We start from the raw sequence: 21034 nt of genomic DNA, 5'->3' as shown, positions 1-21034 counted from the left end.
TCCACTGGAGAGTGAAGTGAGGTGAGCACTGCAACAGCTATCCAGTAAGAAAGCACCAGGAGGAGATGGAATACCTATTGAGCTGCTCAAAGCCCTGGGAGAAGAGGTAGTTAAAATTTTAACAGCTCTATGTCAGCAAATTTGGATCACAACTAGATGGCCTAGGGAATGGAAAAAATCAGTTTATGCCTTTATTGAAGAAAGGTGATGCAACAGTGCGAAAATTACAGAACTATAGCACTGATTTCTCATGCAAGTATAGTCTTACTTAAGATCGTTTAGAAAAGACTGGAACCATTCGTGAAGAGAGAAATGCCAGATGAACAGGCAGGATTTCGAAACGGCAGAGGAACAAGAGATCAGATCGCCAGTGTGAGATGGATAATAGAAATAGCACAAGAATATCAAAAGAATATCTACCTTTGTTTCCTTGACTATAAAACTTTTGACTCTGTAGCTCATGTGAAACTGGAATGTGTTAAGAACAATGGAAGTACCAGAGCATTTCATTATCCTTCTGAGGAATCTTTATTATGAACAAGAAACTACAGTCCGAACAGATCTTGGAGAAACTGAATATTTCACAATAGGTAAAGTTGTGTGACAAGGATGTATTTTATCTCCATACCTGTTTAACTTGTACAGCGAATACATTTTAAGAATGGCAGGGCTGGAGGAGTCTTCAGTTGGAATTAAAATTGGTGGAAGAAGTAATAATTGGAGGTATGCAGATGATACCACCTTGCTAGCAGAATGCAAAGAAGATTTGGAAGAACTTATTTTGAAAGTTAAAGAAGAAAGTGCTAAATATGGCCTTAAACTTAACCTCAAAAAGACAAAAGTTATGGTAACATGTGAACTTAATGATTTTGAAATAGATGGGGAGAAAACGGAAGTAGTTAACAATTTTGTGCTCCTAGGATTCTGAATTGATAAAGATGGATATCCTGCTGAAGAAGTTAGAAGAAAATTATTACTCAGAAAGAAAGCAATAACAAATTTAAGCAAGATCTTTAAAGATATTAGCCTCGCAACAAAAATCAGAATCGTGAAAGCAATGGTATTCCCTGTGGTACTGTATGGATGTGAAAGTTGGATCCTGAGAAAGAGTGAAAGAAGGAAGATAGATGCATTTGAATTGTGGGTTTGGAGGTGCTTACTAAGAATACCATGGACTGCAAAGCAAACCAATAAATCAGTGATAGACAGAATAAAGCTCGATTGCTCCCTTGAAGCTATGATCAATATAATATGTCCAAAGTATACGAGCAAATAACAGTCTGGAGAAGATGATGATGATGCTTGCTAAAGTTGATGGAAGTAGGAGAAGAGGAAGACCAAGAATTAGATGGGTGGATGGAGTTAAGAAGCAACTGGAATGCACCTGGAAATTCTGAAAGATATCGCCAGGGACAGATCTGAATGGAGAGTGTATGCTTATAGAATCACCAGGAGTCGAAAACGACTTGATGGAACATAACAACAACAACTTAAACTTTTCTGGTTGAATATCACCTACTCCTTCTGTCTTTCCTTATTTCAAGTTTTTAATGGCTTTTTCTACCTCAAGTATTGATATGTACTCGTTGAATTCCTCTTGAAAATTTTCTAGTATGGTTCTGTCACTGCTTGGTTTGATTAACAGTCTTTGAAAGTACTCCTGATGTCTATTATAGCCTTATCTTTGGTTTTCATATCACCATTATCATTTTTGATTTCGTTTACAGTATTCTTGCATTTCTAAGTTTCTTCAATTGCTTTCAGAACATTTTGCCACCTTCCTGATATTTATTTTCTATACGCTTACCAAAGTCTTCCCATGACTTTTGTTTAGCTACTTTTGCACATAGCTTAGCTCTCTAGCATTTTTCTTCTCTCCATGTGATTTATTTGCTAGGAATTTTCAGTGTGCTTTCTTTTTTTCCATTCTTTAACTTGTGTCCACCAGGGTGTTTTTATTTTTTATCCTTGCAGACAACTTTACCATGTACCTCCCTAGCTGAATCAATCAATTGTCTTTTTCATAGTTGCTACTAAGACTATAAGGTTTTGTTCAAGTTTTCAGTTGTTTAATTTTTTCACGTCTACAATTTACCTGTAAAAGCTGTTCAACTTTTTAAAACTTTCTTACATACTGTTCTTTTCAATGCAATATCAATTTTTAGAGTGCTAAGTGATGGATTACTTAGAATTTCAAATCCCCTGTACACTCTTGTATCCTGAACCAGCATTGTTATCACTATCAACAATGACATAGTCAATGAGGCTTTTCTTATTTTTTGAGTCTTCTCTCCATGTGAACTTATGCACATCTTTATGATAAAACATGGTGTAACTAATGACTATTCTGTGTCCTGAGCAGAAGTCCAGAAATCTAATAATAATGGCAAGTATTTAATTTGCTATTATTATTAGCTTTGCCCTTTTCTTCAAATTATTTCCAAAATGTTCTTATGTGCCTGTGGGATTCATTTCCATCCCATCCTGATTCATTCAGTACCAAGTAGATACTTACTAACAGGGTGCACCATGTGAAGGTGAGGATTGGTCATTAGGTCAGCACCCAATCAGTTCTCTGCATTTCTGAAAGGCAGTGTGGAGGTCTCTTCTCAGTTATTTGGCTTTAAACCTTAAGCATATATATATATATATATATATATATATATAATTTTTTTTTTTTTTTTTAGATATCTGACGATGAAGATGATACTCATCCAAACATTGATACAGCAAGCCTCTTTAGGTGGCGTCATCAAGCAAGATTGGAAAGAATGTCTGAGTTAGACAAAGAAAAAAGAGATTATGAGAAGTCCAAGAAAGAGTGAGATGATCTTTTATTTTTAGAACTTTATCTATATAAAAAATTAAAACAACACAAAAACTACATATTCATGTTTTTTTGTGTATGCATCAACTACATACAGGATTCTGATTTGGTTTCTGAAATAAAGTAAAATTTTATAAATAAAAAATAGAATTGGGAAATGTAATCCTTATAAGTAACAAATTATATAGTGATATAAATTTTAACTATTTAAAAGTTCTTTTTGTTCCAATAAGTTTCATAATTCATCTAGACTGATTTTAAATTAGTTTTCATTTTTTGGTGCATTTTGCAAAATATATAAGTACCTAATTGGTATGCTTTGTATCTCCCACCATACTCATTATTATTATTCAGGCCCCTCCATGAAGTCAGAAGACTCGTTGCGGGAGACACTATCTATCCACACAACCTGTCATACCGCTTCTTGAACCCATTCCACCACTGAAATATTTCCCCTGCATCTAACCTATAAAACCTTTTAAGCAACTTAATTGTTTCTATCATATCGCCTCTTTTTCTTCTATCAACTAACTTCTGCAATTCACACACCTTCAATCTAAGAGAACATTCCACAGGGCACTCACCATCTTTGTCACTCGCCTCTGAATCCTCTTCACCTCTTCCTCATCCCCAAGAAATCCAGGGGACCAGACTTGAGCACAGTAATCCAATTTTGTATCAAGACTTTATAAAGAGGAATAACAACTTCCTTATCTCTACTTGTTAGTGTGTTCAACACCTAAGTAATCTATGGGCTACCTTAGCAATATGTCCTCCAAACCTTAACTCTCTGTCCACCACCAACCCTATATCTCTAGCTTCCTCTATTTCCTGGAGTACAGTGCCATGAATGTGATACACGGCTTGTAATCTATTTATTCCAAAATGCATGACTTGACATTTCTCTACATTAAACTGACACTCATTATCTTTTGCACATACTAAAAGCCTATTTAAATCGTCCTGCAAGCTCTTCACATTTCCTTGATTATTTATTACTCCATCTAATTTTGCATCATCAGCAAACAACTGAATATTTCCTTTCAGTTTATTTCCTATATCATTTATGTACAAATTAAACAGTGATCTCAAATTAAAGCAATGGTCTCAGTGCTGAACCTTGCGGCACACACTAGTCACCTGTTTTTGCCTCAATTCTGCCTCTCGGTATACCACATTTTGATATCTGGCAGCAACCCTCTTATCCACTTAACCAGTGTCATATCCATCCCCATTTGTTCTAATTTAAATAATAGAGTTCCATGCAGTATTCTGTCAAATGCCTCTGCAAAATCAACAAAATCGTTGTGATTGTTGTGTAGCCATTTCCTTTATCGAACTCCCCTGTTACGCTATTATAAAAAGTTAGTAAACTACTAAGGCATGATCAACACTTCACAAAGTCCTGTTGACTCTCGTGCAGTATCATATTTTTATCTACCAATTCTTGAATTCTCTTTTTTTACCAATTTTTCTAATACTTTACCCATCACACCTAAGATACTGATTGGTCTAGAATTTGCTACTGCAGTCTTAGAACTTCCCTTATGCAAAGGAATTATTTTGCTCTCTTTCCATTCCCTTGGAACTCTACAGAGCTGAGACTTGAATTAAAGATCTAGTTAAAGGCATTGCCAGTTCCCTTACACATACTCGCAAAACACTAGCTGATATCCCACAGCTGTATTTATATTGAGATTCTGCAATATCCCAAGAACCTCTAATTCATCCATCTCTGTTCCTACATTATTGTCTGTCACATAGGTTAAAGCAGTAACCTCACTAGGATGATAAAGCCTTGCAAAGTGGTCACTCAATAAGTCAACTATTTTATCCTCTTCTGTCTCCTCGTGACCATCATCACTCATTAAGGTTAATCTTCCATAATCATTCTTCCTCTTATTTGCCATATAATGAAAGAACTCTGGAATTTCCTTTGGCCTGCTTGGCTAGATAGATTCTTCTCATAATCTGATTTTGTTTTCCTTACCGTGCTGGTCAATTTTCTTGTCTTATCCTTATACTGCAAACTTATGAGTTTGCTGGTCACCTTTCTCTTTATATACACTCCATAGCATTTCTTCTTCTTCTTCTGCTACTCATGCTTAATGATATTACTATTTATCTAACTCCTACCTGATTAATCCTCCTTACCCTAGATATACAATTTAATACTGCTTCCTCTAGATCAGCGCTTCCCAAACTGTGGGCCGCGGCCCTCTTGGGGGCCATAGGTTTTGTTGAGGGGGGGCCATGAAATAATGAAAAGAAATTTAAAATGTTTTAAGACTAAGTAGATTTTTTTTTATTTTAAAAGAAACGTATTTAACTTTTATTATTTATTATTTCTTTTTTGTTATTTTTTTATATTTTAATGGAAAAATTCACACATTGGTGTTGGTTCACAAACTTTGCTTCTTGCGTATTTCGGCGCTTAATGAATATTAGTAAATATTGCTTATTCATATGTTTCATTTCAAAGCAGTGGTTAATTGTATTTACTTCGAATGCTCTCCATGGAAGCTCCAAATCTTCCTGTCCCATTCATCATGCGTTCGTAATCAGGGACTGTTGATATTGACTTTATATACATATCAAAACTTGTTTTATATTATCACTGTCATCCGAGCTAGTTTTCGGTTACCAAAAAGTTTCGCATATACTTCACACATGAAAAAAGGCTTAAACAAGTTCATGTGGGGAGATAGTAACTTGCTTGCAGCGGTAAACAACACCCTCCCTAACAGCCTGCAGAGGCAATAAAAACAAGTACTTTTATTATGCCAGTGAATAAGGTATGAGGAGTCTGTGTAATATATTTCTCAACAAATAGTGCAATTAGAGACAACTGGGATAAAAACACACTAATTAATGAATCACATGTCCTGTCATACAGAAACTATGCTGTATAGACTGAAACAAAACCATATGTTGCATGGGCAAACATAGTATCTAACTAAAAACTATTGTTATTAATTAGATGTGTGTGAGTTCGATTTCCCAAGGCAGCAATAAAATTCAACCAAATGTGTTAAAATTCATGAGTGTTAAAACTAAGTAATATATATATATAACGAATGTTATGGCAGTTTCACATATGGAATTCGGTTGAAGAGAGTTAGCATTTCAACTCAATTGTCAGCTATGCTTTTATCTTTCATTTGCGCAATCTTTTGTTAATACCACACCAATCATATGCATGTTTTAATAACCTGCCTTTGCTGTCTGTTTCGTTAGGCTTAATTACCGTAAAGGGAGAAAAGTCACAAAAGAGAAAAATGTTCCTGGTCCAGGGATCCCTTATTCAGGTAATATTCACTAATTTCATGTTATCAGTCTGTGGTGTGCCAGTATCGGTAAGTGGTGATATTATTTGATCTATTCTACATTAAAAAAAATTAATCCTGAGATGGATAAGTGGCTGATAAAAAATATAAAAAAAAAATCCCCACGAACAATCAGAAGAAGCAGAAACAGACTCAAAAAAAGGACAATATTTCATATTTTATCAGAACAGCCCGCATCGTCTTCAGAACCAAACGGTAAGAGGCAAAAAATGTAATATATGGATTTGATTTTTGCAATATTCACTGTGTATGTTTTGTATTGAATATAAATACAATAAATATTATAATATATTTCTCTATTACGATTTTTTTTTCGAGGGGGTGGGGGCCTTGAAATATTTTAATTTTTGCAAAGGGGGGCCCTGACAACCAGAAGTTTGGGAAGCACTGCTCTAGATGACTTAACTATATCCCATGCACTCCTAATATCCTTACCCTGCAGTGTTATAGATTTAAGCTTCTTCCTAAGCATGTCATAATCACTTGCCTTGTAGTTCCACAAATACCCCTTTCTTGATAGAATATTCCTCATGTTTTACAATCTATCTATCTAGTGAAGATCTCATAGTCACTTTAACAGTTGGAGGCAATGTTGTCACTTTGGTTACGGATAGCTCTTCTGATCCTATGACCAGCTCCAATACTCTCCCATTCCTAGTCCCCTCCATCACTTAAGTAATTATCTCTTAGCAGGTGTATAAATCGGGTGAATGCTGGTCTTGAAATTCACGCTTGCTCTTGTTATCATTCAGGGAGTGAGAAGTGTGATTGAAGTCTAATTAGCGGAATAATGAATTACTGACAATTTAAAACTATTTATTTTACAAATGATATTTTATCTTTTTCAATTTAGCTGACCTACTTGAATACAAATTCTACCCTATGGTTCTTCTTTATGAACTGGTCAATAACATCTTCAGGGATTACAAAAAAACTAATGTAGCATATACATTACGTCATAAACTAATGTAACATATACATTACGTCATAAAAAGTCGGTTGTAACTTAATTTTCCCAAGCAAGATGCACACTTGTACAGGCAGGCTGAAGCTCATTGGCTAGAACTACACTGACTGCGTATGTGTTTAAGCAACAGAGTGAGACGACGTGAAGGGATCGGAAATGGCTATGCATGCGTATGAAATCACAGTGCTGCTGCGAGGACCTGGAAGGTCCCACAACTGAGCAAGCCAAGGTTGACATAGCTAGATGTTGCTTTGTCAAATCCTTCCCAATATCATTAATGTACAGATTGAATAACAGTGGACCAAGCACTGATCCACTGGTTACCTTAAATCTCGCATCTCTCGAATACCACTTTTTATATCTGTCAGTCAGCCATCATCCTCTTATCCAAGCTAATATTCTATAACCCAAACCAGTATTCTCCAATTTATGCATCAATCTACCATGCTGTATTCTCTCAGAAGCCTTAGCAAAATCTAAAAATATAATGGTGTATCCATTCCCCTTGTCTAGTTCAATGGTAACATTGTTATAGAATGTGAGCAAGTTGCTAAAACATTACCTTTCCTTAGTAAATCCATGTTGCTCATTGCAGAGCAGAGATTCACTGTCAACCCATTTCTGAATGCTAGCCATAACCAATTTTTCCAAAATCTACACCACCATTCCTGAGATACTAATTGGTTGATAGTTGGATACATCGGTCTTTGCACTACCCTTGTGCAATGGAATTACCATACATTCTTTCCATTCCTGAAGAATCTTCCCTGTTCTGAGACTCATATTAAACAGTCTGGTTTTAAATTCCTAATTTAAAACCAGGCTGTTTATTTTATTATTTTTATAATTAAACTCCTAACCTATTTATTCTTCGAACTCTCAGGACACATTCTGATATCACATCATTTAAGTATTGTTTAAATGCTTCCCATGCACTGTCGATATTCTTCCCATCTAGAAGCCGATCCCATTCCACTGAACTCAGTAACTCCTCAGTTGGTCATCATTTCCTGATTCGTAGTTCAGCATGTAACCTTTTTTGAATGGAGCATTAATAAACTTAGTCACTTTGCAAGTGAGTACCTCATGATCAATGTCATCAGGGAAGAATAGGTTAACTGAAATGCCGTCTGTTACTATAATCAAATCTAACACTTTTTGACCTCTAGTTCCTTCTGTCACATGCTGCTTGAGAAAGTTGTCTTGCAACAGCTCAATAAATGCATTTTCATTCTTCTCATGAGATTCTACTGCTACCCAATCAATATTTGGTTAATTAAAGTCTCCCAGTATGGTTACTCTTTTCGCACTCATCTTTTCTGTTTGGTGATGCATTTCTTCATCACTAGCAGCCGATCCACCAGGTCTGTAACAACACTCCACTATGTAATTGATGTTGTTAGATTTCATCTCACACCAGATAGCCTCAAACTCACTGCCACATAAAATACTGTTAGTGGTAGTACTACAATCATACGTCTCAACTCTAACTAGATTCAGGTCATCTGATATCATTAGCAGGATGCCTCCTCATCTCCTATCCTCTCTATCTTTCCTAAAAATACTGTACCCTTTACACTTGATGCCAGTTAGTATGTCTGATTCTGTAATAGCCAGGTCTCGCTAATGCCTACAATCTGAGGTCCCATCATATTGACTAAGGCAACAAACTCTATCTCTTTGTTTCTGATACTTTTGTTAAATTGTGAATGAAGATATTTATAAATAATAATACTTCATTCATAATTAACATGTCCTACCATATTATAAGCAGGACTTATTTAAATTTATTTCGTTAGTCTCTTGCTTATAAAATGTTATTCATGTAATTCCTTTTGAGTTTTGTTAGTTAATTTTATTTATGTAATTTTAAAATATATTATAGACATTAAAAGGCTCTATATTAAAGTGTCATTTATTTTATTTGCTTTATTCCTTTATTAATAATATAAGAAACTGTAATGCATGTAATTTTAATATATTCAGAAGAAAGGACCGGAAATCGCTTGGCAATTTAACTTACCTTTTTTCGGAGTTGGATTTCTACCAAACTTCCCAATGCCTAGCAGTGGAATAGTGCAGGACATAGGATAATACTTATAAGAAAAGAAAGAAATGGGTAGATAATTTAAACCACGTGCATAAAGGTTATATTCTCCCGAGCCTATAAATCAGTTGCGGAAATAGAAGAATCTTTTAAGTTTGTGTCACTACAAAGTAAAAGTCAGTAAGGACTTTAAAGATGTTGTTCGATCTCCTTATGATGTGATGAAGCTATGTCCTGGTAAGATTACCTTTACTATACTTAGTGAAAAGTAACGAAAATTAATTCCGCCGAAAGTAATTTATTCCTAGTTGCTATATTCAGCGAGTCAAGATTTAATGTGATGTGCTAAGACTTTTCCCTCTTCAAGTGACAAATGCTATATTATTGAATTAAGTGTTCATTGACTGAACGAGAATATTGAGAAGCCTATTTGTTGTAATTTAGGAATCTCGAACTTACAAGAACTAAATTTGATTGGCTTAGCTTAGAGAATTACAAATGAATGTCTGATGGTTCATGAGTTGTATTCTTTCTGAATATCTTGAACTGATTTGATATTTAAAATGTTTTAAGATGTAACCTTGGTCAGAGTGAAGTTATGATAGTTCTTTGTAACAAGAAGAATAAGATCTGTTAATATAGTTTTTAATTATAAATTTTAAGCTCAGCTGAGTAGTATAATAGTATCTTAATGAGAGCTTTATATTCATTTAATTGTAATGTCCCTGTTGGAATACTGTGTTATGATGTAATTTATGTGACACTGCATTAAATAATTTTATTTGAATTGAATCTTGTTTTTCCCTCATTTTTTTCATTGCACCGCTCATTAAAATAATTCGAATCTTAGCGGGAACCCTATATAATAAAGAGAACCTCGGCCTAAAATCAGTTTTATAATAACCTGGTACAGTTGAAGGTTGAGTTATCAAAGTTGCTCATGCAATTCAGAACATGGAGTGGCACAGTATACTATAAATTTTCTTCATGTTTGGATGATATGCCAGTGTTGTTGCCCCATTTTAGATTTTTATTCTATTTTATAATTTCCGCTTACCTACGTTCTTCTATTATCTACGCACGAGATATCACCAAAACTTATACTAATATCTAAGTTATTTCTCCCCTTAGTACCCCTAATATTTGTATTTATACTGCGCCTTTTGGGATATTTAGTTTAAGATATTATATACAAAAACAAGGAGAAAGAACTCAAATATGTCTGAAAGTGTAACTATGTTGCAGTCGTGACACTTTATCTCGTTTCTTAACATTAATTTCCCGCGTGATTAGGTTTGAAATTTTTCAAGTGGTGCATTGGACAGCAATTTCAGACAACTCTTTTATCAGTGAACAAAGGTTTATTAAATTACTTAACATGGTACAATAAAATTTTTATGATTACTCAATTTAATGCAAAACTAAATACCTACAAACTAACATTAGCTTATTACAAGTAATTAGGCTATGATCCTATGATGAGTAATACGATCATGCCGCCATAACAATTCAACACATAAATTCACTTGACATGGATAAATAAGATTAATTCACACTATTTAACTATTCAAACTTAAGTGAATTAACTAAACCCTTTTCTGCACTAACACACAACTATGACATTTTAACTTTCCAATACATTACAATAGACATGCAAAATTCTCAGGACACTTAATTTTTTTACATAACATTAACACTAGCCAGCTTACTTTTAATATATTCTATCAGATACTAAAGTCCTAGTATAAAATTTCCTTGGTTACTTCAACAGTTCCGTATTAGAATAATGATACTTATCACAGACAAATTTTAGTTAACATTAGATATATTTCACAGTACCTTTCTTTCTTGGGATTTTCATATGGACCTTTACCTTCTTCTGATTGAACTATCTTGATATAACCTCACCGATAATCTGCTTCTCTTTCGTTCTTTTTGGAATTGAACTAGACCTACGCTGGCCTAACTTTTCGTAACTCCGAACATACTTTGAATCATCTATATATCGGCTGTGCTACTCACCACGTGGACATCGATTTCTTTACTTCTTTCCCCTTCTCGTAGTTGTCACTGAAGTCGAAACACAAAGAATATGCTTTCTTTTCCTCGACTATATGGCATTCTTCGCTTCTCACATAGGAAATACGGAACCGAAATTCCGCTCGCTTTCGTTTCCGTGTTGTGGCGTCGGAGATATAACTCCAATATCGCCACTCAGGAAAACACCGTGAAATTCCTACGAAAGAGCTCGCGAAGGGCTCTCCTGGAACAGAATCCAAACCAAAACCAAAAAAGGCTTGTGGGGGGGGGGGGGTTCCAACCCTTTTATATATGTTCTCCTAACGGCACTTATTCTAACTTCTTTTCTCCGCCCCCTACTTGTTTTTACTTCACCGACCAATTAGAGTGGCGTTTTTCTGCCAAACGTCATTTGATCGGCAAGCCCGTAACGATGTCTCAATCCGGGAATCGGCCCTGAGCGATAGTCTGTTGTTTTTCTTAGCTAGCCTCTAATCTAATCCCCTTTCCAAATTTTTTCTATGAACTTACTTAATAACTTAATCTCTAGCCTCTCACATACCATCTTTTATGACTAATCCTTTTCCGTCTTATTTATTTAACTTTTCTTATTTAAATCATATCACAATATTAATATATTCTTTCTTTTGTTAGTAAGTTTAACAAAACCTTTATATTTTATATATTTTATTGGATGCAAGGATCTTTCTTTTTCTTTTAATTAATTCAACTATTATCTTTTATGCAGGGTTCTAATTTATTTTTATTTATTCTTCATGTTACACTATGATAGCTGAGAATTCTATATTCTCAAGATATCAGGTGTAACACCAGCCTACAACTCATTAAATACTAACAAGAGAGAGTTATAAGACAATAAAACGTGATTGAGAAGAAATTACGATCTAACAGCAGCATGCCCCCCTCCTCTCCTATCCTTTCTATCTTTCCTAAAAATACTGTACCCTTTACACTTGATGCCAGTTAGTATGTCTGATTCTGATAGCTAGGTCTCGCTAATGCTTACAATCTGAGGTGTCCCATCATATTGACTAAGGCAACAAACTCTATCTCTTTGTTTCTGATACTCCAATCATTCATGTACAGACATAATAATTTACCTGTATGTTCTTTTATATATAGTTTGCAGTCTGCATGACACAGTTGGACAACTTGCAGATCTCTGTCCTTCTCTAGTGCCTTAAAACGTAGACATCTTTGTACACGTTTGATGGGTTCCTAATTGGACGAACACAAAGTTGAAATCGTTCTCTCCTCATCAACATTTCCATGACAAAGCCCATTCCTGTCATTAACACAGTTATATAACATTGTCGCTCATACACTCACATTGCCACCATTCTTTCCTTTATAATTTAATTTTCTTGACTCTGTGTTAGGTCTCATACCGGTTGTTAGTTTTTCATCAACAAAATATTCATTGAACATTTCCACTACATCTTCAGACTATTTGACCCATGTTCCATCTCCATCACCTTTTTCTTCTACTAGCAACATAGAGTTTTGGTTTACTGCTTTCACCACACACCGTAATTTTGAATGTATTTATTCTTAAAAACTAATTCTAAAAGAACCCCATTCCCTTCTCCAAGTTCATTATAGTACCTTACACTATGACAAGCTATTTCTTGGCTCTATATTTTTTTCTATTATGTGCTTTATCATCTCCTTAGATTTATTATAATGATTTTAAACAATGTAGTTCTAAAAGTTTATGAATTGATTATTTTATTTTTTTACTTTATATCATAATTATACACTGTTATGTTTTTAAATGTTTTATATTTACTAAATTATTCTCTAGAAATGAGGAGAGGATGAAAGATGTAAGAAAAAGGATAAAGGAAGGAGAAGGAAAAAACATAGATCTAACAGCTCTGAAAAAAGAATTATCAGATGTAGAAAATAAATCTTTAAAGATAAAAGAGGAAGGTGAACAACTAATTAAGAAAGAAAAGGTCTGTATTAGCAGCAGATGAAATATTTAGAGACATTTGACATTTAGAGGTATTCAGAATTTAATTAATTATTAATTTATAAGGAATATAAGTATATAAGGTTATAATTATAATTATTTATGTTTATTATGTTCCTTATGTTTATTGGGAATATAAACAAAACGGTGATCAGCATGATTAGCATTGCAGAGTGTAGGCAAGAAGGATAAGTATGGTAAGGAAGACCTAATCAGATTATGAGAGAAAATTAGCTAAGTAGGCCGAAGTCAATCTAGAAGAGTTTTTTTCAATATGTAGCAAGTAAGAGAAAGAATGATGGAAGGATAACTTTGCTCATTGCTGATGGTGGTGGTAAAGTGACAAAAGCAGAAGAAATCTGGATGATACCCTTGCAAAGTGATCAGTTTGTATCATCCAGGTGGAGACTTTACAGTTACTGATGTGAGAACGTAGGTAGATGAACATATTAAAAAATATCAATGTGAATACAGCAGTGGTACTGGACAGTATGTAAGCTAGTGTGTTATGAGAATGTGCATGGGAACTGGTGGTGCATTTGACAAAGTTGTTTAATCTAAGTCTCAGTTCTGGCAAGATTCCAAGCAAGAAGAAAGAGGGTAAGATATTTCTATTACATAAAGGTGGCTCCAAGACAGAGTAGCAAATTGCAGACCAATTAGTATCTCTGAAGCAGTGGTTAAAGGTAAAAATCAGGAATGGGTAGATAGGAATACGATACTCTATAGGGGGAAGCATGGCTTTGTAAAAGATAGCTCCTGCCTTACTAAGGATGATAGTGCTTGCCTTAGTAATTCATGTAGTTAATTCACATTTTATATTAAAGTGAAGCAGAATTGGATAAAGGAAATTGCTATACTATGATACTACTGGACTTTGTAAAGGCATTTGACAGATCTTCTTCTCTCTTCCATCATCTATGTGGATAATGATGAGGCCGAATGAACTCTTTCCACTTCTGTCTGTCCCAGGAGAGTCCGAACAATTCTGTCCAGTTTGGTGTCGCTTGTTGTGACGAGTGACAGATAATTCATGGAAATGGAGCAAATGCATTTGGTTTGGTTTATTTAGATTTACAGCCAAAGCAACTCTGGTTATGATGCCAGTATCATGAATGTCATGATGGCAGAACTGTGCGATGAGAAGGAAGTGCAGAAACTGATGCTAAAAGGAAATGCAGTGAGTGATGTGAGCAAGAAATCAGAGGAAGTAAGAGGTGAAGTAAAAGATCAAGAACAGATGAAACTGAAGTGCTTGTTAATGGAAATAGTAGTACAAAAGATGAAGAGAGAATGGGAACACAAGGAGAACAGGAAAATGGGGGGGGTTCAAAGTGAACAGGGAGAAATAGCATAGAAAAAGTGGATATTGGAAGTAGTAGTAGTAGGGAATGTGTGTATGAGGAATAACGGCATAGGAATGGATTGAATGGATTGAGATGTGAGGGGTAGTTGAAACTGAGGAGATATATGGAATAAATGGTGATAAAGGTGTTGGGCAAAGGCAAGTATAGTGCAGGTAATCGCAGCTGATGGGAGGTATGGATAGGCCCTAAAAGTGAACTGGTTTGTTTATTTACAAATGTCAGGAGCATCAGAAATAAGGGAGATGAAATTGTTTCACTCACTGAGTTTATTATATTGTTTGAATATAATAAAATATTGTTTGAATGAGGGAAATGTAGTTGGATGAGGCTGATATCTTGATAGAAATGGAAGGATACAGGATTTTTTGCAATGATAGAAAGGACAAGAGGGGGGGGGGGCACTGTGGCTGATTATGGCAACGGAATTATGTTCACGTAATGCAGACATGCAAGAGAGAAATAGTGGTAATGGTTTTGAGGCAGTATGATGTGAGGTGGGTATTGACAGGAGGAGATACTTAGTTGAATGCTGCTATAGGCCAGGAAATGTGGACAGTGGTGATGAAGAAATGAATAAGAAACTCAGTGAAGGAAGTGCTTTTAATTCTAGTAGTTTAGATTGGAATGAAAAGATAACATTTAGAATTAAGGAAATGGAATTTGAGTTCTTGAGAGACAGCTATCCTAGATAGTATGTGAAGAGGGTATGTGAAGATTGAAAATTTAGATTCGATCATTTCATAGGATATCATTGTGAGTTGGGTGTCACACATCCCTCTAGTTGACAAGATTGATCAAGTGTGAACCAAGGTAATGCAGAAGGTTGTTTTCTAGAAAGTTATTTCTTTGGTAAATCTCAAAATATTTTTAAAGCTTCTTTCTATTTTTGGCTGTAAAATATGGATTGATCTGTAATATTCCTCCATTTTTATGTACTAAAATGATAAAAATAAGATAAATTAAAATTATAAAATAATGAATTTCTTGAATTTGAGGAGAGTAATAATTGGCTATAAGAATACTGGCAATACACTGGTTTTTCTCTATACAAATGCTAGAAGCATTGGGAATAAAGGAAATGAGTTTGTGGCATTGATTCATCCAGTTTCTTCAACAGTTGTTGGTTTCAGTGAAACTTGGTTAACTGAGCAGGATCTTCTAAAAGGGATAGAAATCGAAGGATATAGCATATTTCAGCAGAATAGGGAAGGTAAAACATGGTGGTGGAGTGTTACTCATGATTAGAGATGAATTGTGCACTCTCAGGGAGAGAATCTGAATGGACATAACACTTTTAGAGTATATGGTGTGAGATAGATGTTTATACGACAAGATATTTAGTGGGATGTTGCTACAGATCAGTGAATATAAATGGTGATGAGCAGGAAATGTTTAGGCAAATTGGTTTGGCAAGTGTAAAGCAAGCGATCGTTATGGAGGAATTCAACTGTAGTGATATGAACTGGGCAGAGGAGACAGCATGCAGTAATAAAGAATTGAAGTTTTGGATTTCTTGAGGGACAACTGTCTTAGGTGGCATGTGGCGGAGAGAATAAGAAGATTTAGTTTTAAATTTGGTCATGGCACAGAGGATCTGATTGTGACTGAGATGACATACATATTAGTCATACGTGACTAATATGTATGTCATTATATGTAATTTGATAATAACAATAAAAATTAATTAAAACAATAGTTTTATTAATTTGCAATAAAATTTTAACCATCCATAATCTTTGATACAATACTTATTTTACTAAAATTACAATAAATTAGACACTTTACTGTTTCAGATTTGTAAATTTAAATTTACGAAAGGTACCAAATCTCAGGTTGTTTTTCCCAGGATAGAGAAGAAAAATGAGAAAATTTCTGTACAATTCCCAGGACAGAAACCATACGCAAATTCACCCTGCTATCAGACAATGAATTCCACTCATCAACTACTCTCCATGCAAAGAACCTGCTCCTTATGCCCTTGCTCACACCCTTCTTATACAATTTTCAAGAATGCCTCCTTGTTCTATCCCCCTTTTACCATTCTGTGAAAAATTTCTTCCACATTAATCTGGTAACAACCTGTTACCAACTTAAATGTCTCATTCATATCCCTTCTCTTCCTCCTATTAACAAGGTTTTGCAAATTGTAATTCCTAAATCTGTCTTCATATCTCGAAGACCATTTACCACCTTAGTCAGTCTTTTTTGGATCCTTAGCTTCACAAACACCAGAGGATCAAATCTGTGCACAATAATTCATATGAGACCTGACGAAGGCCTTATACAAAGGAACCATAACCTCTTTATTTCTGCATGTTAAGGTCCTCTGTATCATTTCCATAATCTGATATGATGACTTCACAACTTGTGCATGTGATCCCTGAAATTCAGGTTGTTTACTACCATCACTCCCAAGTCTGTTTACTCTGCACCCTCCTTCAAAATTTCCTCACTAAGCGTATACTGTGCATCTCATTGTTGCCTATCAAATTTCAGAAATTTAACATTTTGCAACATTGAACTGACAGTTCTATAATGTTGCTTGCTCATATACAGTCTATTCATCATTGACATGATGAATAGACCCTTGCAGCATATCACTAGTAACTTTCTTTTTTCAGGATACTGCATTCCTGTATACAACTTGCTGATACTCATGTGGCATCCAATCCCATCTGCCTTAATTTATTTACTAACTTGTTGTGTGGCAAACTGTCGAAAGCCTTTTCAAAATTTACAAAATATAAGTATACTACTGTATATGCATTTCCCTTATCCATATGCTTGTTGCCCTGTTATAGCACATAAGTTAGTAAGTAAAACGTGACCTTCCTTTAACAAACCCATGTCTATAAAAAACAGAGAATATTGCTGTTATCCATCTACTTTTGTATTGTAACTCTCACCAATATCTCCAATACCTTTAACTACAATTCCAAATCTACAGATTGGCCTATGATTTATAGCCTTGGTAAAATTCACCATGGGTGAACACTTGGTAGGTGCATAAACAGTTTTAGTGTAGTACAGAGTGGAAAGTCTTCAATTTCACTTTCTGACACAGGATTGCTACTATATTGAGAAGGTTTTTGCTCTTTCTAGGATTTCTGTCCTGATTCTGATGAGTTTGAAATGGCCATTAGATAGATAGGAGGTTATATTCTCATAATCTCTCTCTGGTAAATTTTGAAACTTTTTAAAGTTTCTTTCTATATTTGGCTATAAAATATATATGGATCCATAAAACCCTCCATTTTTATATCTACTTATGCCAAAATGAAGTATTTGGGCTATATATGTCTGTAATTATAATTTTTATATTTTCACTTTAGATTCAAAATGAAAATAAATAAGATTATTTGAAGTTTGGAAACACTAAGAAATGCAAGAATGAGGATGCCCCCATGCAGTTATTGTTCAGAACAGATTTCATTATCAGGAATTGAATACTTGGCTAATAAGGCATTTATCAGCACAAGGGATATACTTTCAAGTAGTTCAAAACAATTACTGCTGATCAGTCAGTTTTAAAATTTTGTAAAACAAGAAAATTAAGTGAGATTGTATCTATTGTAACTGCTAACATATAGTCCCTTGACACTAAGTATGAGAAATTTTCTTTTTGGATTTATTAGTGGACCATAATTCTTTATAAATATATACACTCATCACCAGCTAAAGTCTGTCTGGCTTCTTCAGGACAAGAAATGGGTACGCTAACATTAAATGCTAAAAATGAATGGAGTAACAACAGTTAAATTAATTAAAATTGAGATAATGCGTAACATCAAGAGCATGGAGCACAGAGTCTTAGTCATTGTTTGTTGAGCACGTTTTATAGTTTTTTGCGAAGTTGAGTTCTGCTAAGCATAGTGAATTTATTAAGCTTTTCCAAATGTATTTTAGTATCATGCCCTGATACCAAAAGACATTTTCGTATCAAGGCATGATACTAAAATTTTCTTTTTAGTATCATGCCTTTATCTCCTGTCTGGAGTACCACTGCAGCTTCTTTAAAGTTTCTACATCTGAAATCTTTAACGTACAGCATGGAGCTGTTGTCCCAATCTATGGAGTGGTTCGAAATTGAGAAATGATGGGCTAATCCTGAGGTATCTATTCTGTTGTTGACATCCCCTATATGTTCTTTTTTTCGGATTTCTAGGCTTCATGATGTTTGGCCTATATAATTCAGTCCACAGGAACATTGGATGTTATATACATCTGCGTACTTGTAGAAGACGATGCTGTCCTTAGGAGATCTTAACATGTGTCGTGTAGTTGGAATAGGTTTGAAAGCAACCCTGATGTTGAAAGATCTCATGATTTTTGCTATTTTTGTTGAAACTGGGTAGGCATAGGGTATGACAATGGATGATGTATACTGTGTGACTGGAGGTTGTTGCTGTGAGTTGTTTCTATTGAGAATCTTTTGGATTATATTTTTTGGGTAACCATTTCTGACTAGAGTTTGAGATATGAATGAGAGTTCATCAAACAGTATACTGCTGATGATCTTTTCACCCAAAAATGCATAACCTTACTCTTTGCCACATTAAACTGACATCCATTCTCATTAGCCGAGTCTGCCAGTCTATCCAAATCATCCTGCAAAATTTTGACGTGTATTAACTATTGTTCTACCCAACTTTGCATCATCAGCAAATAACTGAACAGTTCCTCTCAGATCCTTTCTTATATCATTAATGAGCAAATTAAATAGCAGTAGTCCAAGAACAGAACCCTGTGGCACACCACTAGTCACAGGAAATCTTTTGGACTCTATTCCTGAATAAACTACTTTCTGATCTCTCCATCAACCACCCTCCTATCCATCTCACCAACCCTATATCCATCCCCATGTGCTGCAGTTTACTGATTAGGATTCCATGTGGTATCCTGTCAAAGGCCTTTGTAAAGTCCAGTAGTATCACTGTAAACCCATTACTCTTGTCCAATTCAGCTATCACTGTATTATAAAATGTGTGCAAGTTACTTGAGGCATGATCTACTCTTCACAAAACCATGCTATCCCCCCCATACAGTATCCCATTTCCATCTATCCATTCCTGTATTTTGCTCTTGAACAACTTCTCCAATACTTTGATGATGACTCCTGATATGCTAATCAGTCGCAATTTGCTACAGCAGTCTTGGAGCCTCCTTTATGCAATGGAACTATATTCCCTTCTTTCCACCCCCTTGGGACTAACTCAGAGCTGAGACTTAGATTAAACAACATGGTCAAAGACACTGACAGTTCTTTTACTGGTTCACATAAGACTCAAGCTGGTATACCATTCAATCCAACAGATGTATTTACCTTAAGGTTCTGTAATATGCTATTCATCTCCATTTCATTCATCTCAGTTCCCGTATAAGCCGTCGGTTCCCTCATTCCTGCAATATCACCGCCTGGATGATATACTCTTGCAAAGTGTTCACTTAGTAATTCTACTATTTTGACTGATTCAGTTACCTTCCCACTATCGGCATTCCTTAAAATCATTCTGTCGTATACATTTTTTCTTTTACTTGCGGTATATTGAAAGAACTGTTTGGGATTCTCTTTAGCCTGTGTTGCTAACTTCCTTTCATAATCTGCTTTTGCTTTTCTTACCACACTAGCTACCCTTCTGGCCTGTGCCTTGTACTGTTCGTGTGCCTGTAGGTCTCCTTAAATTCCCTCCACAATTGTTTATTTTTTTGCAGCTCCAGCTTAATGGTGTTATTCATCTATTTAACTCCCACTTGACTCTCCTGACTCTAGGTATGCAGTCATCCATTGCCTCCTTCAACCACTCCTTTACCACTTCCCATGCCCTATCAACATCTGCCCTTGCAGTTTTACATGCCATGGCACTGATCCAAGCAATCTCCTAAGTTTGTCATACTTATCAGCCTGGTAATTTCACATATACCTTGTCTTAACTGAAAATTCCATGCATTTAGCCACTCCCAGGTTAAGACCATATGATCACTCTCACCAGTTGGTTGCAACATGGTCATATTCGTTATAGACAAATTCTCAGATGCAATTACTAGATCAAGCGCTTTCGAACCCCTAGTATATTCCATTACAAGCTGTGTCAGGTAATTATCCTTTAGTAACTGCATAAAATCCATTTCCTTCCTCCCATGTGTCCTCTCCTCCCTCCAACCAATGTTACCATAGTTGAAATCCCCCATAATAATTACCTAGTCATAGGATAGTTATTCCATTAAATTGTATTATGAGTGTAAACTAGTACTTAAGCCTAAACATGCATAGATATATGTAATAACATGCATGTATAGACCATATTATGACCATATTATTTCATTATAAATTATCTGATTTACATTTGCAATTTTAAGACATATTTCCTTTTCTTCAATTTCAGCTGATTCCTTGGAATGTAGATACAATTAGTAAAGAAGGTTTCACAAAAACGGTAAGTTATTAGTTAATTTTGTATGTCTGA

The 21034-nt window shown here is 35.1% G+C and overlaps 1 protein-coding gene across 1 annotated transcript in view; it reads left to right on the top strand.

Annotated features, from left to right (window-relative positions):
* Positions 1–21034, top strand: part of Cdc37 (cell division cycle protein 37) — a 152719-nt gene that overhangs the window by 18919 nt on the left and 112766 nt on the right. Inside the window, exons 2-4 of the mRNA XM_090405988.1 lie at positions 2688–2821; positions 13033–13186; positions 20954–21004. Coding sequence (XP_090262114.1) covers positions 2688–2821; positions 13033–13186; positions 20954–21004 — 339 coding nt within the window. The remainder of the gene's footprint in view (positions 1–2687; positions 2822–13032; positions 13187–20953; positions 21005–21034) is intronic.

This window comes from Typopeltis vanoorti, chromosome 16 (assembly GCF_054136105.1).
Source record: "Typopeltis vanoorti isolate ZY-2024b chromosome 16, IOZ_Tvanoo_1.0, whole genome shotgun sequence".
Lineage (NCBI taxonomy): Eukaryota > Metazoa > Arthropoda > Arachnida > Uropygi > Thelyphonidae > Typopeltis > Typopeltis vanoorti.
The sequence above is the reverse complement of the archived record's forward strand: the minus strand, read 5'-3'. Positions and strand labels throughout refer to the sequence as shown.